Source organism: Ambystoma mexicanum, chromosome 6p, assembly GCF_040938575.1.
Source record: "Ambystoma mexicanum isolate Mex_15411 chromosome 6p, UKY_AmexF1_1, whole genome shotgun sequence".
In the NCBI taxonomy this organism is placed as follows: domain Eukaryota; kingdom Metazoa; phylum Chordata; class Amphibia; order Caudata; family Ambystomatidae; genus Ambystoma; species Ambystoma mexicanum.
The window spans coordinates 373,634,466-373,659,163 of NC_090935.1; the positions used below are offsets into that span (position 1 = coordinate 373,634,466).

Genomic DNA, 24,698 nt, shown 5'->3' on the forward strand with positions numbered 1-24,698 from the left:
ATTAAATAAAGATAGTAGCCTAAAACAATGGGAAATCCCATAGGAAAATATTCGCGGTTGAATATAAAAAGTAGTATCCACTGCCACCAGCCAAAACTCGATCAGGGGGGACGGAAACGTGCCCCCTCGACTAACAGACCCTGGGGCAATCGAATTGCCCCAGCCAGTACGTCCACAATATGATGGTTTGTATACTGGGGGGTCACTATGACACCCCTGTGTTACTGCACGGAGGGTGCTGTGTAACACACATCACAAAAACACATGAAACCCTATGGAGTAAAAGACCCCATAGCCCATTAAACACATCTAGATTCAAAGAAACTCACTCAAATCATGTCCAAGAGTGAGGGTAAAAGAGTCTCACTCTTGGCAGGAGAAAAAAATAGACCCCAAAAATCCAGCAAAGCTGCTGGGTGACTCACTAGGTTAGGAAATTCAGCCTAAACAGAGAATTCTCCCTAACATTCCTCGACCAGACCAAGCACATGAGACTATGCCCCCTACGGATTCTGGAACCTAAGCAGTGCTCTTTAGAGAAATCAGAGTCAGGAGGGTAAGTTAACTTCTCCAGCATGGGGTCTGGCATGGATTCACATGCTCATGAATATTCCCCGTCAGGCTGGGATCCTTGGTAAAGAAAAAAAACAGTATCAGTTTCGTTTCTGATCTGTCTTTCTTAGTAGTAACCAATCACTGGTCTCTGGGTCATACTGCCCCCATCCAATGACTGCCCTCTCCCTAAGCCCCGCCCCTGGTAGCCATCCTCAGATATTTACTGCACGTTCAAGTGTTGGGAGTCCTCGTGCTATAGCTGTCGAGCCTTTACTGCGTTTTGCGCCTTTTCAAAGGGATTTATCTCATTTTTCGGTTATATCGAGCCTCAAGCTCCACCTTTTCTACTTCCGATCAACAGGGACCCGTTTTGGAATTTTCTACGCCCCTCAAGGGTGAAGTTTTCGTCAAGTTACACTTCTTGGAGGACATGGCCCAGGAGAAGGGAAGCTCGACACCCGGATCCAAGCAGTTCAGGAACTGCCCTGGATGCAAGTTGCAGAATGTGTTCGAGGACGAGCATTCGAGATGCCTCGACTGCCTCCATGAAGACAAAACGCACGTGGAGAAGGACTGTGTGTTTTGCATGAACATGTCGGACCGGACTATGAGGGATCGTCGGACCCGTCTCGCCAACTGGCTGGAAGGCAAGAGCCCGTCAGGTGAGAAGAAGAATAAGTCTGAGCGGTCTTCTAAGTCCTGTGAGGACGCCCCGGCGACGGGGGCCTGACAAAAGGCAAAGCACCGCAAGTCCGCGGGCACCGGGAGTGCGGACAGGTCAGGCTCCTCGGCTGCCAGGCAGGGCGCTTCCTCACTGGCGCCATCAACCACGAGCCAACGCTCTGCCTCGGGGAAGAGGAAATCCGAGAACCCGGCTAAGCTTCTGGAGAGGCCCTGGTTGATCTCGAAGGAACCAGCCTAGGTGGAGCGAGGCGGTGACCCTTCCCCCCCCCCACACTCCCCAAGGTGAAGGCCGCAAGCACACACAAGGTGGTGAAGGCCTTGATTCACCTGCTAAGGCCTCTATCGAGGAAGCCGTTACGGCCCTGGCACAGCCTGTGGAGGCTACCCCAGTGGAGGCGACCTCGGGGCCCAGAGTTTCCCTGCCACCCAAAAGAGGGGGGGTGGCGGTGGCCATTACGGACACGGACACAGCCTCTGAGGAGGAGCTGGTTGAAGTCTTGGAGGGCCTCGACAGGAACGTTGAGGAGGGCCTGTCCCACGGGAAAGATCCCAACGAGGAGGACGACGAGGGTGGAGCCGATGAGGTTCCAGTGGAGGAACCATCACGCCCGTCGTAGCCTGAGCCGCAGGACAATTCGGCAGCAATTTTGATGGCAATCCAATCTCCTTATGCACGGAGAGAAGGACGAGAATGCCTCTACCCCCGACGGATGACCCAGAGCTGGGCCCGTCGGGAAGCCCTCCAAACAAGAGGAGGACAATTCATCCGGCCCCGCCTTTTCAGCCCTCACGGCCCTCTCAGCCTTTGTCCCCGTCCCCTGTACCTGGGGATAACACCGGAACGGATACGGCGATGGGGACGGATGACGACGGCGGTGACGACGGGACGGATCTCCCATCGCTGATTCCTTGGGCCTCCCCGCCCGACGAAATGGGCTCCTTCCACGCCATGATTGCCATGGCATCCAAGCTTTTCCAGCTCTGCCCCGGCTTCCTCTACCAACACCACGAGACCAAGAGGAAGACAGTCATCGCGGTGCCGCTGCTAGATGACATCTGGGACGAGGGACTTGCGCTTCTGAAGAATCCGTCCACGACGCCTGCCAGGAGGGACTGGTACGAGACCTCATACCGGGTCCCCGACGCCGCCCCCTTGTGCCCGAGGGCACAGCCAACCCCGGATTCGGTCGTCTCGGCAGTGGCCAAGAAGAAAGCGGGGGGGGGCATCGGCTTCATCTTCAACTTCCCCACTGGACGGCGGGGGAAGGAAACTGGACGCAATGGGACGGCGAGTCATCTCGTCGGCGGTGACAACGATTAAGACGGCCAACGCCCTAGCGATTGTGGCCCGCTACGACAGGGAATTGTGGTACAAGATCGCCCCCTGTTGGATTTCCTACCGGACGACAACAGGGCAGAGGCCCTGGCCATCCTACAGGAAGGTGAGGTGGCGTCGGACCACGCCGTAACGGTAGCCACGGATATTTCCGACACCGGTTTCCGCCAGTAGGGCAACAGCGTTTGCCTTAGACAGCGGGGCGGCTCAAGGCGACGGATTTCCGCCAAGACGTGCAAGCCAAGGTTTTGGACATGCCCTTCGACGGAAACAGTCTGTTTGGAAAAACAGTGGATGAGTCACTGCAGGCCATCAAGACCGACACAGGGGGCTTGGGCCTTGGGAGTTCTGCAGCCACGGCGGCCGCCCTTTCGGAACTCCGGAGGCAAGCAAGGTGCCTCCAAAGGATTCGGTGGCGGCTCCTCAACGTACCGTCAGGCGGCCTGCTCCTCATCGCAAGAAGCTTACAGGGGACGAGGCAAGTGAGGTGAATCTCGCCGTCGTCGCCAGGGAAGCCAAGGCAGCAAGGCCGCTTCCAACCAAGACTGATTCGGCTGTTGCGTCGGGTCCCCACCGAAGCACCTCGGTGGGAAGCCGGCTGACGAGTGTTCGTCAGTGTGTGGGAGTCCATCTACACCGACCGTTGGGTGCTGTATGCCCTGGCCCACGGGCACACTCTGGAATTTCTAAAGTGCCCCCGAATTCCTCCCGTGGCCAAGAAGGAAAACCACGTCCGTCCCTCAACTACTGTTGAGGTAAGGGCGATGCTCAAGAAAGGAGCCATCGAGCTTGTCCCAAAGAGGCTCCGGGGCTCCGGAGTATACTCAAGATACTTCCTCGTAAGAAAGGAGACCGGAGGTTGGCATCCCATCCTGGACTTGCGTCGGCTAAACAAATACATCAAGGCACAGAAGTTCCGGATGGTCACCGTCCCACACGTGCTGGGCCAGCTGGCGGAAGGCGACTTCCTATCATCGTTGGATTTGGAGGATGCGTACTTTCACATCCCCATACTAAAAGGACACCGAAAGTTTCTCAGGTTCGTGGTCCAGGGACGGCAATACCAGTTCAAGGCCCTCCCATTCGGATTAACGTTGGCGCCCAGGGTACTCACCAAGTGCCTAGCGCCAGTAGCGGCGCGGCTGCGCCTGCAGGGGATCCAAGTCTACCCCTACCTGGACGATTGGCTCATCCGAGCAAGAACAAGGGAACTCGCCGTCGAACACACAGTGAAGACCGTCCGGCTGCTCACGGACCTGGGATTTTCCATCAATTTTCCCAAATCCCACCTCACTCCATCGCCGGTCGCACTGTTTCTGGGAGCCAGGCTCGATACAGTAGCGCGATATGGCCTCGCCATCGGAGGAAAGGACGAAGGCCATCCTGGGCAAGTTGCAGCATCTGCTAGCCACGGATGTGGCAAGGGTGAGGTCCATCAAATCCCTCCTCGGGATGATGTCCTCATGCATCTACCTGGTGCACCTGTGCAGGCTTCGGATGCGCCCTCTACAGGAGTTCCTCGACGCCCGTTGGATGCAAGCGACGGGCAGCTTCGAGGACAAGATCTCGCTCAACGAGGTATTCCGCCAAGCAATTCGGTGGTGGGGCACCCGCGCGCATCACGCGGCAGGCACAGACTTTCAGACCCCAGCACACGGTGATGACGAATGCCTCTCTGGAGGGGTGGGGAGCGCACACCGGAGATCTTCACGCGAGAGGCTTCTGGCTCCCGGAGGAGAGGACACTCCACATCAACATACTGGAGCTCCGTGCAGTGTTCTGGGCCCTTGGGTCGTTTCTCCCGTCCCTCAAGGGCAAGGTGGTGAGGATCTTCACCGACAACACCACCACAATGTTCTACATCCGGAAGCAGGGAGGAACAAGATCCTCAGCCCTGTCCAAGGAAGCCCAGGATCTGTGGCACTGGGCCGTTGCCCAGGGGATGTTTCTGGTACCCTTTTATCTGGCAGGGACAAACAACACCATCGCCAACTCTCTCACCAGGGAGCTGCGCTCATGCCACGAGTGGGAACTGCGTCAGGATCAAGTGGATCGACTCTTTCAACGATGGGGCAAACCCCAGATGGACCTGTTCGCGACAGCGACGAACTCCAAGTGCCAGAGGTTCGCCAGCAGGTTTCCCCAGCCGAGGAGCATGGGCAGTGCTTTCTCGTTCCCCTGGGACGGCCTGTTCCTGTATGCATTCCCTCCGTTGCCGTTGCTACTGCGACTCATCAACCAGCTCAAGAGGCCCCGGTGCAGGATGATCCTCATTGCACATGCGTGGCCGAGGCAGATCTGGTTCCCGCACCTTCTGGACTTGTCAGCGTCCCCACCAGTTAAACTGTCGACGGACGCAGATCTTCTCTGCAGAGAAGGAGGTGACATCCTTCATCACGACCTGGAGTCGCTGAACTTGCAGGCTTGACTCCTGCAGCACTAGAGTTTGGAAGGTACGATATCCCGACTGACTGCAGAAAGGTTCTTGTAAAGGCCAGGGCGTCCTCATCTCTCAAGTGCTACGGAAACAAGTGGAAGAGGTTCTCTGACTGGTGCCGTGCACAGAAGATTAACCCTCTACGGATTACGGCCCCTCAAGTGTTACCATACTTACTGTCGCTGGCCAAAGCTGGACTAGCTCATGCTTCCATCAATATACATCTGGCAGCGATTTCCCGATACACCAGAACTGCAGGACGGTCATCCCTGTGGTCTCATCGCCTGGTGAAGGAGTTTATGAAAGGACTGTTCCGATCGTTCCTGCTGGTGAATGCTCCAGCCCCGACGTGGGAACTCAACGTGGTGCTGACCAGGCTCATGGGCCCGCCATTCGACCCTTTGCATTCGGCTCCATTGAAGTTGTGGATGACAGCGTTCCTTGTGGCCATCACCTCCGCACGAGGCATGGGAGAGATTCAGGCCTTATCCTGCAAGCCTCCATACTTGACTTTTCACGAGACGATGGTGGTGCTGAGGACGCACCCCTCCTTCATGCCCAAGGTGCCGTCAGACTTCCATCTCAACGAGCCCTTGGTGTTACCAGTTTTCTTCCCGTCGCCAGCCGAGAGGACTTTGCACTCGCTGGATGTAGCTAGAGCGCTGAAGTTCTACGTGGACCGAACAAAGTGTTTTCGGAAGGCATCACAGCTGTTTGTGAACTTTGGACCTGTGAACCAAGGGAAGGCTCTCTCGAAGGCTTCCATTTCCAGATAGCTCTCCGGCTGCATCATGCACTGTCACTGGTTGGCAAACCGACAGTTGCCCGGCCGTCCGAGAGCCCATTCGACCAGAGCGATCGCTGCTACCACGGCGTTCTTGTCTGGTGTACCCCTGCTGGACATCTGCAGGGCTGCTACGTGGAGGTCGACGCACACCTTCACAAGATTCTACTGCGTTGACCGGGATTCCAGGGAGGAGTCTAGAGTCGGCCAGGCAGTGCTGCTCAACCTGTTCGCTTGAAGGTGAGCCTGGTGAAGAAGGTAAGAGATGCTAAATGTTTAGTTGTTGAAATGCTTAATGTTGAGCCTTGCCACCTCTTGTGGTTGTGCATGTGTGTACTGCGATGTATTCTTATATTCATGAGCATGTGAATCCATGCCAGACCCCATGCTGGAGAAGGAACAAGTTACTTAGGGGGCTCAGGGAAAGGGCAGTCATTGGCTGGGGGCAGTATGACCCAGAGAACAGTGATTGGTTACTACTAAGAAAGACCGATCAGAAACGAAACGGATACTGATTTTTTTTTCTTTACCAAGGATTCCCAGCCTGAAGACGGGGAATATTCATGAGATTGTGAATCCATGCCAGACCCATGCTGGAGAACAACAGTTATAGGTAAGTAACTTGTTCAATATCTCTTCCCCGGTTCTTCTTCCAGACTTACATGGGCGTAAAGTTCTGTCTCTAAACTACTCTTTCCTGACTTCGGGTTGGTGGTGCCCTGGTCAAGGTTCTTTTCCTAGGATTATCCCAGTGACTGGGATTGGGCTGGTCTGCTTAACTGAACTTTACCTAACATTTGATTTTTTGTTCATAACCATTGGCATCGTCCAAATCTCTTTATTGACCTACCTGTGAAGTATAATTGTGGATCTTATGGTTGGACTCATTACATTTTAAAAGTGTCATGCAGTTAAGTACTTAACTGTTTTTCATTGGTTACTGAAGTTTATTTTCTTTCTTCTCCTTTGGGAGAATGTATATATCTGTTTTGTAGTGTTTGACAATATTTGACTAGAGCTTTTACTTGCTAAGTGTGCAATTTAAAGCCTAATAAATCGTTGTATATTTTTGGACTTGCCATTCTAATTTGAATTATTGATGGCGTTCTGTGTGGACACAGTGTAGCCCTAGACCAGTGGTGTGCCACCTTTGGCTCGGCAGATGTTTTGACTACAACCCCCATCAGCCCTAGCCAGTAAATTTGATGGCAAGGGATCGTGGGAGTTGTAGTCCAAAAAACACCTGAAGTGCCAATGGTTGCAAACCCCTGCCCTAGAAAACACTTGCATCCCTCCTGAGACTGAGCCTTGTGTTGTATATTGGATGTTTAGTGTGACTGTCTGATTGAATGCAGGGTCTCATAGAATGGTGAGGTGAGCCTGGAGTGTTGGAGGCTTGGCGGTTCCGGAGAGAGACGGTTGGGACTTGGTGTATGGCAGGGATCCAGCACAGATGCTTGTGACCTTCTCTCCTACCTTTTCATGATCTGCATCTATGTAACCAAGAACAATAAAGCATCTTCTGTTTGTTACTTACCTGGGTCAGCCCGGTTCCTGCTCCATGTCATCTCTGATCCTGGCATATCTTGCTAGGGAGCGAGATTCTACACCTTGCCACCCTGCTACCTTACTTTGATTGGGTTTAGCTAGTCCTCAGTATCTCCCTGTTCACCATAATAATGTGGCCTCCCAGAATCCACTCCCTGGGTTGATTTTTGGAAATCCATCTTAGCAAGTTATAATACATGTCAGCCTGCAATATCCATATACACCCGTGGAAATAATGTTTTTACAGACTTATTGTGACGTCTGTCACAAATCCTGCTGCTTGTGCCTGCAGAGAGCAGAATTCAAGCTCTGATAATCTTTTAAAATTCCTTGCATTTAAAATAGTTTTGCTATGGCAAGGAACTGTTCATGGTAGAATGTTGTAATTTGTGTACTGCTGGAGTTTAACACTAAGGCAAGAATCTGCATGTTATTTATTTGAAAGCACAAAATGTAAACGTTTTTTTGATGAATTTTATTTAACTGCTTAAACAACTTTTCTGCAACACATTGGGAGCTGCATATTTTCTTTTACATTCAAACAGATTCTACATTGATTATATGGTGTGCAATTGGAACACTCACTTATATTCTATTAAGCAGGAGGTCAGGAAATAAAGCAGATACGTGTTTCACCACGTATAATGAGGAATAGCCCCCCACTGTATGAAAGAATGATATTGCAGGTCACCTCAGAGTTCTGTGACCTTGGGCCTTTGTCCTCTATTTGGTCACGGTACACCTTTGTGACTTGCAATATCCTTGTATTGAAAACCCTTTTTGTAATGTTCAAATAGTGGATGTCTCCTTTGGGAACAATGGAAGATTACTCAATTTTTCCTCTCAATTCTTTTTGAGGAGTCCTCTTTCTTCTACAGCAATATCGTTTATTGCAATGCTGGTTCAAAAAAGATTACCATATTTTGTGTCTGATATTATTTTACCAACACATTTAAATAATGGATCAATTTCTAAATCGCGCAATACTTTTACAGATGGAAATTTTTATAAAAGTCAATTGACTGCATGGTCCGAACTGATAGAAGGACTTGTATGGTCTCGAAAGTCAATAGGCAGTTCCATTGTTTTGTTTCTGTTATTCCAATTTAAGATGTAACCGCATACAGAACCCTCACTTTGTGTTCTCATGTTTTTATGAAAGATATTAAAATGACTCTTCTTCATATTTTGACTGTTTGACAGCATCAGACCCCACATACTGTGTGTAATTAAAAACACACTCATTGTTAGTGGCACTCTGTACCATAAACAGAAAAGACCAAACATTTCATGAAATACATGGGTAAAGCAATGGTATTATGCAACTGACGCACAGGAGCAGTCATAATTATATTGAACATTGGAATGCATATTTTATTTAATTGATGGTATAAATGGTTTGTACAAATATTTAAATTGTAACGTTTAATCATTTTGTATGTATTACATTTAAGGCAAGAAAGCACGTACATTCGATTTGGAAGCGATGTTTGAGCAAACCCGTAGAACTGCAATAGAAAGAAGCAGAAAAGCCTTAGGTAAGGACTTCTCTTATTAAAATGTTTCAAATTAGTATGCATATAATTCACATTATTTGAAAAATGTTGTGGCTGTATGTCATTTTGCTCTTGTTTGCCGGCTTACCAAATGGATGAACCAGACGGAATGGAACCTGCGTAGTCTGATGGATACTTCGTGTTCAAAATTATTTTAGAAATGAGCCACAGGATCAGACATTTTAATATCCCATACATCCTTGAAATGTATGTCCTAATAACAAAGCCACAGTGGGCATGCCAAATGCACAAGAAAAACAAATGAAGCATGAACCAAGTGTTCTGGAACTTCACAACCTCAGATGGAGGACATTCCTGATTATTAGGGTGGGGATTACATTTATGTGGGCTCTATGCTCCCTTTTTGGGAGCCCCTAGAGTTTTTGCTTTTTTTCACTTGGTTTTTGGATCTATGACCTGTTTTCTGGTTCAGAGTGACTTCCATAGAAGTCTCTGCAATTGCAACCCTTTTCTTTAGCAATTGAACTATCCTAGCCCATATGTCTCATGGAGCATAGGTGCTTTGGTTTTAGGGGGTAGGCTGGAGGCAGCTGCGAGGGTGTTGGATTTCTTTTTAAATCTGATTGTCCAAGGGACAAAAAGTCCTACAAAAAAATCTACATATCCCATGTTGTTGCTTTAAAACTATCCAGAACTAAGAAAGACATATGCTCTTGACACACCTATGTGGCTTCCCGATGAATAGCCTCTTTTGGATAAATAGATGTAAAACACTAACCATGTAATTGTTTTCCTATGAAAACAACTCAATTGTACATTACTAAACAGTAAAGTTGATAAGTTCAAAATCTCACATTAAATTGAACTGTCAATAATCCTTTCATTAAATCACTCAGCCATGTGTATAGCCTGAAGTATGATGCTTCTTTTATTATAAGGGAGTGGGGGAGCCCTTCTACTGAGTACGACTATGGATCAAATATCCTGTTTGAGGGGATTGGGTCCTCCGACGTATTCCATATCTATGACAGGTAATCACCACAGCTGTGCTGCTTCGGAAACTTTTTTCTGCGTCGATGACGTCGATGCGCCGTCGTCGAGGACCTCCTCCGACGTCATCCGATGTGATAAGTAGGACGCACGACGCCCGTAGCCTCAGTTCTGTTTTTTCCGCGATCGTGTTGCTTCGTGAATCTCGGTTAATGCCTCGACTCTTTGGAGTTCTGTTCTTCTCGGTTCTTATTTGCAGAAATCTCCTTCGTGTGAAGATGTCTTCTACTTCGTCTTCGACCCCGCGTCCGGGCTTCAAGAAGTGCGGGGAGTGTGGGTCCAAGATGTCGGTGACGGACTCGCACAACGCCTGCCTCTGGTGCCTCGGGGAGGCCCACGACACGGATGACTATCCACTGCCAGTCGCTCACGTCCAAAGCCTTACGTGAACGTAAGAAGAAGTTGTCGGTAGGTCGGGTGTCCAAGCCCCGGAAGTCGAAGTCTGCAGGGCTTTCGACGGATGATTCGAGAGGAGACTCTCCGCGTCATCGTCGAAGTCTTGTGGGTCTCCTTCTAGGAGTCGGTCCCGCCACTCTTCGGCCTCTTCGAGGCATTCTCGGAAGCGCCGACAGCGGTCGTCTTCCAGGTCCTCTTCTGAGGACTCTGCCCGGCACGTCGCTTACCCCTCCAGCCGTGCGACGCCAGAGGAATGGGCTTCCTTCGGGAAGAAAATGCTGGCGATTCTCGAGTCTCAGGGTACTAAGCCGTCCGCGCCCCCGAGTGGGGTCGGTCGTGAGAGGTCGAGAGACGCCGCTCGAAAGAGTGGTCGGCACGAGTCACGGGAGAGGTCTCGTTCGGACAAGGGGACTCGTTCTCGACGTACCCGTTCCAGGTCCCGGTCCTCGACGCGTTCGAGACCGGGTGCACCTGTGATGTCTTCGAGGAAGATATCGACGTCTGAGGCGTCGAGGGCGTCGACAGGCTTTCTCGAGGCTCCGGCTCCGAGGAATTCGTCGAAGCCATCGACGCTCAGGTCGTCGAAGGACACGCTCGGAGCTCCGGCTTCGAGGACTGTGTCGACGCCGTCGATGCTGGCGGCGCTGCATCTGACATCGACGCCGATTTACTCGACGTCGACGCCAATCCTCTCGGCGCCGATACCTGTTCTCTCGACGCCGGCGCCGATTCACACGACGCCTTTCGAGGCCGGGGTGTCGGAGGTACCCCGTGGCACAGGGGAACCCCCTAGGAAGGCTCTGGTTAAGAGCAAGCACTCTCGGGTGCCTTCTTTTCGCCACCTGGAATATATTTTGGAGGTGGATGAGGATTCTGATGGCCTGGTTCCTAGTCAGGTTCCAGATGAAATTGTCTCGGGCCATAGTCAGTTTGACGATTTGAGGCAGTCACTGCATGATGCCAGTGGACTGGACACCTCTCCGGAGGTGGAGTTTTGTAGGCCTGAGCCTGGCTCTCATGCCGATTTCTCGTGCCGGCGCCTTATGGCTAGGGTTTCCGAGTACTTGGGATGGTCTGCTCCCCCAGGGGAGTTTGTGCAGGATGATCTCACGGACATCCTTGATGTTGGTCCCCCAACTGACCCGGTACTGCCGTTTCATATGGCTCTACAGAGAAGAGTGGCGGCGGCTTGGACTGCTCTGGAGAGTCTCCCGGCGGTGGGCAGGTCCTTGTCGCGAAAATACCGTCCAGCCAGTAGCGACCCATGCTACTTGACCAGGCACCCCACTCCGGAGAGTTTGGTTGTGCAGGCGGCCACGGCCCCGGCAAAGCAGGCGTCGTACCCTACCATCCCTCCTGATCGGGACGACAAACGTTTTGATGGCTGGGCGAAGAAAGTGTTTTCTTCTGGTGGTATGGCGCTTCAGGCGGCCAACTCCATTTGTGCCTCGTCTCGTTTCACACACACTCTGTGGAACTGTGTTGCGTTAGCGGCTGAACATATTCCCGAAGGGGACGAACGGGATGGTTTCCTTGCTATGGTCCAGGATGGTAAGGATGCCATGTGTGAGTCCGTTCAGTCGGGTTTGGACATGGCTGAATGCGTCAGCAGGTCCATGGCGGCGAGCACCGTGATACGCAGGTTTGCGTGGTTGCGGAAGTCGGGGTTTGCTCCTGATGTGCAGTCCCGGCTCCTCAACATACCCTTTGACGGTGAACACCTTTTTGGCAGCAAGGCTGACGAGAGCCTTGAGAGGTTGCAGACCTCAAAAGCTGCAGCGAAGTCGTTGGGCGCAGCAGTTCGCCAACCTCCGCCTTTTCGTCCTAGGGGACAGCAATGGAGGGGTGGTTACTTTCGCTATTACTCGTCCTTCAGTAAAGCGAGAGGAGCTGGCAGTCAAAGAGGCCAACGCAGGGGTACCAGAGGTGGACGACAGGGTAACCGTGGTGCCAAGGCCGCTCGGGCAGTTGCCTCTTTGCCCTCAGGTAACGCCGCAGCCGCTACCACTCAGTCATGAGGCCATGTCCCATGGTTCGCCGGTTGGGGGAAGGCTGGCACAGCATCTTGTAGAGTGGCGTGCCATTACTTCAGATGTGTGGGTTCTGGAGATCATAACCCACGGCTACTGTCTTCCCTTTCGGCACAGGCCTCGCGAGAAACCACCGGGGAACCTCTCTTTGCAGAGTCCGGATCCGCTCCTTGCGCAGGAAATTCAAGCCCTGCTGGAGAAAGGCGCCATAGAACTGGTGCCTGTAGCGGAGAGGAACAAGGGATGGTATTCCCCTTATTTTTTGATTTCGAAGAAAGACGGGGGGATTGAGACCCATCATGGACTTGCGCGGTTTGAACAAACTCCTCAGGAAGGACAAGTTCAAGATGGTTACTCTCTCTCAAGTCCTCCAGGCCCTTCAGCTTCAGGACTGGTTGGTGTCTCTCGACCTCAAGGATGCTAACTTCCATGTGCCGATCCATCCCAAGCACAAGAAGTACCTGAGGTTCGCGGTTGGCGACTCGCACTTTTAGTTTCGGGTCCTGCCGTTCGGATTGACCTCCGCCCCGAGGGTTTTCACCAAGCTCATGGTGGTGGTGGCAGCGCATCTCAGACAAGGGGGGATTCACGTCTACCCCTACCTGGACGATTGGTTGATCAGGGGGAGCTCTCCCGAGCAAGTCCTGGATCATCTGTCCGTCACCTGCCACTCCCTTCACAGGCTGGGCTTCTCCCTCAATTTAAAGAAGTCCCATTTGACGCCAACACGGCGGCTCCAGTACATCGGAGCAGTGCTCGACACTTCCCTGGGGCAGTGTTTTCCTCCCCAGGTGAGGGCTCTTCACATTCAGAAGATGGTGCACAAGTTTCAACTTGCCTAGAATCTCCCAGCGTCCGAGTTCTTGAGACTGCTCGGCCTCATGGCATCCTGCATTCTTCTGGTGCCAGAGGCTCGTCTGTGGATGAGGTCTTTGCAGTGGGCACTCAAGCTCCAGTGGTCTCAGTCCTCCGGCAGGCTGTCGGGCCCTGTTCAGGTGCCGCCCTCGGTCGCCCAGGACCTTCTGTGGTGGGCCTTCGAAGGCAATCTGATGAAGGGGGCCCCATTGTGGCTGCCCTTGCTGGAGGTGATGATCGTGACGGACGCATCCCTCACGGGATGGGGAGCTCATGCCAACGAGTTGACAGTCAGCGGTCGTTGTTCTCCGTCGGAGTCCAGACTCCATATCAATCTGCTGGAGCTGAGGGCCGTCAGGCTTACCGTGAAGGCTTTTCTGCCGACTGTGCGAGGAAAGAGTGTCCTGCTTCTAACGGACAACACGGTGGCCATGCACTACCGCAACAAAAAGGGGGGTGGCAGGGTCACTTCGTCTGTGCAGGGAGGCGATGCAGCTCGAGTTCTGGGACATCCAGCAGGAAGTTTCGATCTCGGCTGTTCATCTGGCCGGAGATGACAACGAGACGGCGGACGCTCTGAGCAGGCAGAGCATGATCTCTCACGAGTGGGAGCTGGCTCAGGAGATTCTCCTGGAGATCTTCGCCCTTTGGCGGACCCCTCAAGTAGATCTCTTAGCCTCCAGTGTCAACCGGAAGTGCGAAAGGTTTTGCTCGCAGGAATTTCCTCCAAAAGGAGCCTTAGGAGACGCGTTTGTGGTGGAGTGGTCATTCCCACTGCTGTACGCGTTTCCTCCAGTCCCCGTCATCCCGCAAGTACTGCGGAGGTTACAGAGGTTCGATTCCCGGATGATCCTCATTGCTCCGGCGTGGGCCCAGAGGACGTGGTACCCGGACCTTCTCGACTTGTCCATCTGCCCTCCACGTTGTCTTCCCTACCAAGATGATCTGCTTTCACGGGAGGGGGGGGGTCAGGTTCTCCATCCACAGGTCAGATCCCTCAACCTTCACGCTTGGCTTCTGAAAGGTTGAGGTATAAGGATTGGGACCTCCCTGAAGACGTGATGGAGGTGGTGCTCTCGGCCAGGCGGCCGGCAACAAAGTCTCTGTACCGTTGCCATTGGAGAAAGTTCTGCGACTGGTGCAGTGTTAAGAATGTGGATCCTTTTGAATGTGACATTCCCATGGTTCTGTCTTTTTTGCTTTCTTTGGCCCAAAGGGGCTTGCAAGTGGGGACCATTAAAGGTTACCTGGCGGCGCTGTCCATATTTAAGCGCTCGTCTGAAGAATGTTCCTATTTTAAGATTCCTTTAATTTCTCAGTTTTTGAAAGGGTTCACTAATGTGTTCCCTCCGTCACCTTTTCTGGTGCCCGGTTGGGATTTGAACCTTGTTCTTAAGTTTCTTATGGGTGCTCCGTTTGAGCCTTTACATTCTTGCCCTTTGAGACTGCTAACTCTTAAAACTGTGTTTTTGGTTGCGGTTACTTCCGCTCGCAGAGTGAGGGAGTTACAGGCACTTTCAGTTAAGCCACCCTTCACTGTGTTTCATAAGGACAGGGTTGTCCTTGGAGTTCGTCGTTCTTTTCTTCCGGAGGTGGTTTCGGAATTTCATTTGAGCCAGAAGGTTGTTCTTCCGGCGTTCTATCCTCCTCCACATCCTGGTAAGGAAGAGGAGAGGCTCCATAGGCTTGATCCTAGGAGAGCGTTGAGCTTTTATATTTCGCGCATGTCCCGGGTCAGAGTGGATGATCAACTTTTCATTGGTTACGCTGGAAAGCGTTTGGGACAAGCTGTGACGAAACAGACTTTGTCTCGTTGGATTATTTTAGCTATGTCCGAGTGTTACCGCTTGGCGGCTAAGGACCCTCCGGCTGGCTTGCGGGCCCATTCTACCAGGGGAGTGGCTGCGTCTACTGCCCTGCAGAGTGGTGTTCCTATTCGTCAAATCTGTGATGCAGCCACCTGGGTTCAGTACATACTTTTGTATGTCACTACTCCCTCGATTCCATCAGAGGGCAGGATCTGGCCTTTGGCAAGGCAGTCCTATATTCCGCAATTTAATTGGGCATGCTAATTTTGTGTTCTGAATTCGTTTCCCACCTCCTTGCTTGGTACTGCTTTGGGAGTCTCTCATAGATATGGAATACGTCGGAGGACCCAATCCCCTCGAAGAACAAGTTACTTTCTTACCTGGTAACGTTCTTTCGATGGGATGGTCCGACGACGTATTCCATAACGCTCCCTCCCTACCTTCCCCGCTGCAGAATTTCTTTTGCGATTGCAGCTTGCGTCCCGCAAGGCCTTGTGTGTCTGACTGGCAGAAAACTGGTGGCACACGTTCTGGGGGAAAAAAGTACAACTGAGGCTATGGGTGTCGTGCGTTCTACTTATCACATCGGGTGACTTCGGCTGTCAGAGGAGGTCCTCTGGGATGGCGCATTGACGCAGGACGCAGACGCCGAAGATTTTCCGAAGCAGCGCAGCTATGGACATTACCTGTCATTGATATGGAATACGTCGTCGGACTATCCCATCGAAAGAACGTTACCAGGTAAGAAAGTAACTTGTTCTTCTTTAGGTTTGACTACGATCAGAGCCGCTAGCATTTACTGGGGAAGGCGGCCCTTTTCCAAGGCCTTATTAAACAACTTGGCCATGAAAGGTACGATGGTGGAGCGGTATGCCTTATAAAATGCACCCTTAAAGCCATCGCCCCAGGGAGTGGTGCCCCCTTTCATTCCACTGATGGTATCTATTATTTCCTGCGGAGTGATGGGTGCTTCCATTGGATCTGCCTATTCCGGAGGGAGGCGTAGGATTGGGAGGGCATCGAGGAAATGGTCGGCGTCCGAACCATCTCTGTTATATTCAGATGTGTAAAGTGTCGTAGAACTGACAACATTTCTCTGCTATCTGAGCATCCTCAAGAAGCTTTGTGCTGTCGGTGTGGCACAGAGCATCAACTCTATGACTGTTCCTAAGCTCCCTCAACCTCCATGCTTTGATCTTATCGGCCTTTTCACCCTTTTCCATATATTTATTTTTCAAGAAGGCCCGTTTCCGTTCTGTTTGACCGGCTAGGTGTCCCTTCAGTTTCTCTTTATGTTGTTGAAGTTCCACCCACCTCTCCCGGAACATTTGGGATTTCTACTTACCACCTGGTTGGATGGCCTCGATTTTCTCTCTAAGAAGCTTCTCCTCGATCTCCCTCTCCCTTTTTCTCCTCGCACCTGTTCCAATGAGGACCCCCCCCCCCTTCAGCTTGGCCTTGAATGCTTCCCAGACCCGTGATACACCAACTTCCCCATTGTCATTGAGTTCAAAGTATTCTTTTATTGCGGCAAGGATTGCTTGAGATAGCACTTTATCTCGCAGAATCCAGTCATTTCATGACCACCTTGCTTTGTCTTGGGGTTTGGGGGCACACCTATCAGGACTCTCACTAGGCCAGGGACCGACCATGGAATAGTCTTCCCTGGTAAACACGTCTACTCGCTCCACTGATGAGGAATCAAGCAGGATATAATCGATTCTCGAGAATGTAGCGTGCACCTTGGAAAAGTATGCAAATAGGGGTTCGCGTCCCTGCTCCATCACGTGTGTCCGAAAGCCCCAGGTCATCGTTAACTTTCCGGAAGTGGGTGGCTAACTGTCGCTGAACTGGATTGTCTGAATAGGGACCCTCGCACTTTGTCGTTCTCGGGCTGCAAGACCATATTGAAGTCCCCCCCCCCCCCCCCCCCACAATCTGGGCCCCCTTGTCAAAGGACATTATTTTGGATCTAACCCCTTCCCAATACTGGTCCTGGGCCTCATTCAGCAATGAATGGAGATCATTGTAACCTTGGCAGCCCTAACCTCCTCCTTGACCATAAAGGAGCAGCCCTCTGGGTCCTTCTGTTTAAAGTGTGCCTTGCTGGATACCACAAGGGCAACCCCCCTTTTTTTGGATGGGCCTAACCCCCCTTTTTTGGATGGGCCTGAGGCTTGAAAAACATCTTGTATTAATCTGGCTCTTAGGGACGGCTCTCTACCCCACACCCAGTGGGTCTCCTGACGAAAAATGAATTGTAACTTTAGGTGATTGAATTCCTTCACCACTAGGGATCTTTTGTGGGGGTAATTCAAACCCTGTACGTTTAGCAAACCCAGTTCCAGTGCGTGTTTTGTGTCATCCATCGGGAAAGCGCAGCGGTCTCATGGACATCCCTATGTTAAGTATAGCGTCTTTGCCCCCACTCACCCCCCCCCCCCGGGTTCGGGACAATCAAACTCGTTGAACCCGTGAGCCTGGTAGCTTGTCAAGAATGAACAACAATATAAGTAATAACACCCCCCTATTCCCCCCTGCCTCCTGAGTGCCTGGATTACTTGCAACAAAGGAATTGCTACTGGGCCAGGCCACCAGTCCACCCCCACTGAAAAGGCTGAAATCTAATGCCTCCTCTGAGCCCCCCCAATATGACTAACAAAGCTAAAGATCAATTCGTACAACCCTCCCCCCGCTACGTTCAGTAAGGCACCAAAATGACACCTCTTCCAGTGTACCAAACAGCTCCCAAAACCAGAGCATCGTCGCCAGGGCCTCTACTCAGGCGTCTGGCAATCCATGGATCCAAACCGGTCAATGGTCCAATGGGTTCCAACGGGCCCCCGGCCCACTCCCGGGTCCGGTCCAATACAGGTATCTCTCTGCGACTCTGAGGGCCTGGAGCATACTGGAACTCTATCTGCTCCTTGGGGAACAAGCTTATTTGTTGGGGAACGTTGGGGATGTCAGCTTCAATTTTCTAAATTTCTTGTTGTCATGGACACAGTGCCTCTTGACAAAGCAATCAGCCTTCTGGGATTCCGTCAATTCCCTCCCACGATTTTCTGGGTTGCCGGAGTTTGGCGCAAGTTCTCGTAGGATCTCCTGTGTCACCCGGCAGATGCCATCTTCTGTGACAAGGGAACTTATATCCCTCATATTCGAAGGAGAGCGACAAGAGGAAGCCCCACATGTAGCAAACACCTTTCGATTGCAGCCACTTTGTTAGGGGGGGGGCACGCAGCCATCTTCTGGTCAGGGTAAAAGCTGAAAGATCTTGATAGATGGTTATTTGGGCATCTCTCAATTTTTTGTCTTCTTGGCATAAGATTTAAATTGGGTCTGAGTTTGTTAAAAATTAAAGGACAGTGGTTCATCCTGTCATATTGAAAGTTCTTAATGTCCCGCAGCAATTCCCTATATATTGACTTGGGGTCTGAGATTTAAGGTGGATGAAAGTAATGAAACCTTGCCAGCACTGATCTCGGCCCTCTAGAGCTTGCTCGCGCTCTGTGGGCCCTATCGATCGTTGGCTCGCTGGTGTTTCCCTCGTCGAAGAGCTTACTGACCACTGCGTTGATGGCTTTCAAGATGTCTGGCTGGGTCTCGCTGTCTTGTTCCGGAAATCCCAGGAACCGCAGGTTATTGCGCCGCTCTCGGTTTTCCAAGTCATCCATCCTGAGGGTGTACTTTTCTTCCTGCCTTTCGAGCTCCAAAAGTGTCATATCAAATTGGGTCTACAGGAGGTCCACAGATGTTTGGTTAGCCTCCAGGCCCTGGATGCGTTCATCCATATTGTCTACTTTTTTGTCCAGGCCATCAAGCCTCTTCCCGATGCCCGCCCTGAAACCCCTGATTTCAACTAACAAGACCGCCATGCACTTTCTCACTGATTGCGCCTCATCCGCGCCTGCTGTCGATGTAGTGGGCATACTTGCTTGCGGCACGGGCAGGGTTTGCTCACAGCAAATTTGCTGAAGAGTATCGCACCAACTCATTGCCGAGCCCAGCTGGAGGACCCTCCCAGGGCTCGGGCGAGGTACCAGTTGCGTGGCGTGCAGCGACCCTTGCTTCCCCTAGAGAGTGGGCTATGGGACTTTTTTCAACAGCCGGGGGAAGATGCGTGGTGGGTGAGTCGCCTCGCGCTTTGATGTCTCTGGGAAGCCAGGCCTACAGTTTGGTTTATGGATTACCAACAAATGGAGGCTTTCCCGGGAGTCGGCAATGGAGGACAGTTTAATCCAGTGAGAGGTCAACGTACCACGTGTGCGTAGGCTAACGTGGCCCTAGCCGCCACTCCCAGTCTCCTATGCCCAAGGATCCTGGGCTTACTTTCCTAGGCTGGTGAGGCGGCCAGGTGAGGCCTGGTGCATCTCATGGTGTTTGCAGTGTCTCGCTCGTGGAAGGGGTGAAGCTTCTTCCCCATTGGGGGCCTCTGCTCCTGGGCCCCAGCACCCTGCTCCTTGAGACCTGTTGGCTTTTGCTCGGGCTCCTGGACCACTCTAGTGAGGCCGGCCAAGGGGAGGCCTCCCTAATCACTTTAGGTCTGGCGGGATTCGGGTGTCCAGGGTGCCTTATACAGGCTCTGAAAGTACCCTCGTCCATTCTTTGCGACATCGGGTGTGGCGGACCATAGGGGGAGCCGCAGACTCCTTTCTATGATTACGGCTTCCTGGGTGTGCAGGGGGGGCTCCCACTGGACTGCGGGGGGGCTCGCACCGGTTCCGCCTTGTTAACCCCTCCCAGGGAGCTCCGTCACAGCAACTCCAAAGGGGCGGGAGTGCCCCTCGCCTGGGGGCTTTGCCTGGATTCCTGTTGCCTTACGTGCTGTCTGCTGGAGTGTAACCTCCGGTCCAGCTCCAGTATTACGCGGGACTGCAAGCCCGCGCTCACTTGCTCGGCGCTCTGCTTCCCCCTTACCACATTGGCTTTCGGTCACCACGTGGGCTTCAGACTTATTTCTCCTGGGGGGGTTCCCCAGGGGTTGTGATGTGTTGGGTGGTCGAATCTGCTCGTCAAGGGCTGCGGGTGGGGGCTCCAACCCTTTTATCAGCCTCGGTGGCGGGAACCAACGCAGGAGCTTTAGCTAATTTCTGCGCCCCGCCCGGTTTCTTGGCCCAGGCTGAGCGGGCGATGGCCCGGGGTGCAGAGCTAAAGAGCCCAGGAGGTGGGCGCAGTAAGGGGGCCCATCCAGAAAGGTGTTTCCAACCTTGCCGGACAACAGCTGAAGCAGACTGCTGTGCCGGTGTGTGCCCCTGTGTGATGATACTGCTCTCTGCCGACTGTGATGTGTTGGAATATGCATAATTCAAACACAGCATGTGAGATGCTCTGGAGTCGCACACCCTGCACCCCTCATTCTATGTGCTGACAGCCTTTCAAGTGGGGCAATTTATAAGTGATGGCTCACTTAACTAGCCATTGTTTTTTACAAAGTTTGCTCTCAACATTTCAGTGTCATGAACTGAACATGGGGCATGGTTTATTCACCAGGCCTGCACAAGTATCATTTAGCTGACCAAACCTATGAAAATGCCACACAGGAACATTTGAAAACTATTTTATTTATTTTCATGTCTCTTTATTTGACACAGCAAAACGTGTTTTTTTTTTTTATATTACCTTTTAGTTACATATGGCGCATCCCTGGGAAGATTAACTTGTCATTTTCTTGCTTAAGTATTCTGGTGGCTGCTTTGGGACATGGACTAAATGCATCCGCTCAGCATCAAAGGTCTTTTAATTTTGTAAACAAGCCACTGCCTAGCACGCACATCAGATGACAATGCAATGTCACTTGGCTCCTTCATTAGGAAAGCAGGGTTTATTAGTCACTGTGCAGACCATAGACCGTGCAAATCAATGCTGTGATATTTTTTCAGCAATTATTTGTGCCCTATACAAGTCGCCACCCTGTTGGTTAATGGTGTCTATGTGGTGCTCCCTTATGTAACTGAACATATACCTGTTGTTGTCTTATGCGCCCAATGTCCATACAAGAGCACACTGGGATGTTTTGTTTGTGGCTGACGAGCATGCCATACTGTGCCCACACTTAAAAACATAAGGCAATAAATGAAGTTGCCTCAAATCGTACATCCAGTAGGCCAAATGCCCTTTCTTCAGTGCCACGCTATGATTTTTACTAGCTGCCGGCCAGCACTAATGAGAAATGCTAATGCCAGCTCTGTTAGACAAATCATAGGCCTGCTCTTTTTTTGCTGAAATAACCCCTGAGGCCTGCGTAACAGTGAGGAGGTAGTGGCTGTGGACCCTTTATCATGCATTAGAAGCCGGTTTTGTTTAAAACGCTTCATTAGCTTATTACTGGCCAGGCTCAATTTTGTAAGCGGTACAATCCTTTCTGTGTAGTCTTTCTGTGCAATGTTTATTGGGTCTCTCTCGTGCGGTATCCTGTCCTGTCTGTAGATATCATTCCCTAATGTTTCTGTATTGGGGTTGAGCATGCCCACAGTGAGACCCAGCCCTTCCTCATCTAAAATTCTTCAGAAACAAGAAGCAAATGAGCCCTTGTACTCCATTTGAGTGGCTGATGTTGCAGCCATTTAATACTTCCATCCAAAAATATAAGCTGTCGAAATGAGCATGTATGGTTCATGATTATAACAATTGTAATGTTTAGGGTTAGTATTGTGAACCGTGATGTGAGCACCAAGCCATGCATCGGTTATGCATTTAGAGATTCACACATACAATCCTTTTACAACAGACTTGTTTATTAAATGTAGAGATCTCTGATCAATGTTATAGTCTTGAAATGCTCTGTGATTTAATGCAAAGCATACAGGAATACTCATTGGTGCTATGTGTCCCTTTCCCACTCTGAGAGGTATTTTGAAAGAGTACAATAAGAGTGTAGCAGACTGTCCATCTTGGAATGATAACCTTCGATCAGAAAATAATTCATATGCTTAGTCTAGTATTCCCCCTTGTGAAATACAAGTGAGGTCGTACGAACAGAACACATGTAACACAAGGCCAGTGGTCAGTGAGCCCTCAGACCTCGGTAGGCCGATCACACCGCAGTGTGCTAGTACGGACAGTTTGAAACTGCATTCAGGCAAGGCCTTCCCTAAGAGCAGGTGACAGAAAAACTATGTACTTGGCCAGCAACAACTGTGTTTTCACATTAGAATTCTTCTGTGAAGTACTTGAATTATAATGTAATGAAACTATCTTCATCTATATAGCAATTATTTATTTATATTGAAGAGGGGTTTTGTCGCACGACAGAGGTGTAATTTGGGAGTGACGTGAGCCAGTCGGGGGGGGGAGGAGGGGGACGCATTCTGATGTTTCGCCTTGGGCACCAAGTTGGCTAGAAACTGCCCTGTCTGCGTCCACTGGTGGCCCAGTTAAAAAATGTATAATTTTAAGTGTATTCTGGGGGCTTTCAAGTACAAAGGGGAGGATATTTATAACCTTATCTGACAAGCAAGTACATCGAGAGCTCCCAGTCTAAACAGAACTTTGAATTATCTTTTTAAGGGTGTGCCGAAATTATGGGTATGATCTTGAAAATTCTTTTTGATGACATACTCCAGACTGTTTGCTTCCCTAGTACATGGTCAACAGCATTTGTTATCTTGATTTATAAGACTGGCCTTAGATTTGACCCCAATAATTACAGCCTGATATCAATACTAACTCAAATAGTAAGATATTTGCAGGTCTGGTATTGAAACTCCTTGTAAATTGGGCAGAGGAAGCAGGAAGTATAAGAAACAATCAGTCTGGGTTCCGTAAGGGCTACGGTACAATTCTTAATGGATCTATACTTGTTATCATGACCTGATGACAAAGGGAAAGTATGAAGTTATCCACTTGGCGGCTTTAGATCTATCTCATGCCTTTGACACAGTGCCTAGATTGAGGATTTGTAAGAAACTGGCTGAATGGGGATCCCTGAGGCACTGTTAAGTGTCCTTCATTAGATTACATCCAAGTTGGGTTAAACCATGAGGGAGCTTTGTCAAAGAAAATGTCAACTGTATAATGGTTTACGGCAGGGGTGCATTTTTGCCCCCTGCCTATTTAACCTCTGTCGTCAATGTAGGTAAAGGCTTAGAAAAGTCAGCATTAGTTTATCCTGAACCGTAAAATGGTCTTTGTGTTGGCTAGCATAAGCTGACAATGTTTTGCTTGTGCATTGCAGTGGTATTTGTCTATAACAGGTATTGTCAGCTTTTAAGAGTTTTGCATCTGAGAATACTCTGAAAATCAAACCCTGGAAAAACTAAGATTCTTACATTTGCTAAGAAGAAATGCAAAGCCTTCTAAACGGCTCTAAATTGGGGTCTACAGATTCTCTTACCTATTTGGGTTTTCCTATTATGAGTTCATCTAGTAAAGCCTGTGTTAATTATTTGAGGAGGGAGGCAGAGATCTATATTCCCAAAATGAAAATAATAAAAAGCTGTTACTGCAGGAACACAGATGCTTTTGTGTTCCCTGCTGATTAAATATAATGTAGGGAAAATGTGTCCTAAACTCATGTATGGGATCGAATTATTATATCGAATTAGTGCCAACTAGGCACTAGGCTATTTTACGATGCTTTAAGGAGTTATTTGGTGAGCAGTGTTTGGGATTCTGAATGTGATTCTGACGGGAGCAATAAGATTTAAATTGGGTCGGAGTTCGTTAAAAATTAAAGGACAGTGGTTCATCCTGTCATATTGAAAGTTCTTAATGTCCCGCAGCAATTCCCTATATATTGACTTGGGGTCTGAGATTTAAGGTGGATAGGTTGCCATATTTGTGGAATTTGCTGTAAGGTGTTTGTTAATACTTCTGGAAAATGTTATTACAAAGAATGAACTGTTGGCGCTAAAAGATCCATGTATCGGTTGGACTGGTGTCATCAGTGTATTTAATGCATGGAAATGTCAGTTTAAATTACCTAAAGGGAGAACACAAGAAGCTTTGGAATCTTGCACCCCATTTGAAGAGTTTCCTTTGTCCTAGGACTAGAAAAGATTTTGTTTGTTTTCGATGTAATCTGCATCATACGGGCAAAATACTCCTTAGACGTAAGATTATACAGGAAGATTTGGCAGTTTGCAGATTCTGTCAACAAATTGGCATTACAGAGACTTTGAAGCATCTTTTGACTGAATGCCTTGCCCTTCAAACGCAAAGACTCTTGCACTTTAAAACATTTTTCACCTTGTTTGAATATATAGACTGTGAATCTTTTTAGAAGAAATGTCTATCCGGTTTACCTACCTCAATTGCAGTTATGGTGGTACATTTCTTGAATAGTTTGATGCTGGAAAGACATGATTGTTAATTTTATTTGTTTATAGTATTGCTTTTTTCTTTGCCTTTTGATGAAATGTGTAGTTTTTATTAATTGTTTTATTTGAATAAGTGTATGTATTGTCTACTTTTTCTATGAAGTGGTAAGGTGAAAAAAACTTTTAACCAACTTTATTACAATTAAACGGAAATATCAAAAGTACTTTTCACATTTCTTATAATTTTTCCAGACAGAAGCCTTATCTTTTAAAGTCCTTACCTAGTCTACAGCATGAGTTTTCTCAGAGGCAGAAGAGGGACCAAGCTGTAGGCAGATCAGGGTAGGTTTCAGTTGCAGGAAAGTTAAGAGTTACAGAGTATATCTTCTTCAACATGTAAGTATTAACTTTAGACTTAGTTTAAAGTGTTCAGGGACT

The 24,698-nt window shown here is 49.9% G+C and overlaps 1 protein-coding gene across 3 annotated transcripts in view; it reads left to right on the forward strand.

The window, feature by feature from the left end:
- The window catches only part of WDR70 (WD repeat domain 70), a 2,341,596-nt gene that overhangs the window by 186,844 nt on the left and 2,130,054 nt on the right, over positions 1–24,698 (forward strand). For all 3 annotated transcript variants that reach the window (XM_069627151.1, XM_069627149.1, XM_069627150.1), the window contains exon 2: positions 8,799–8,882. In XM_069627151.1, coding sequence (XP_069483252.1) covers positions 8,799–8,882 — 84 coding nt within the window. The remainder of the gene's footprint in view (positions 1–8,798; positions 8,883–24,698) is intronic.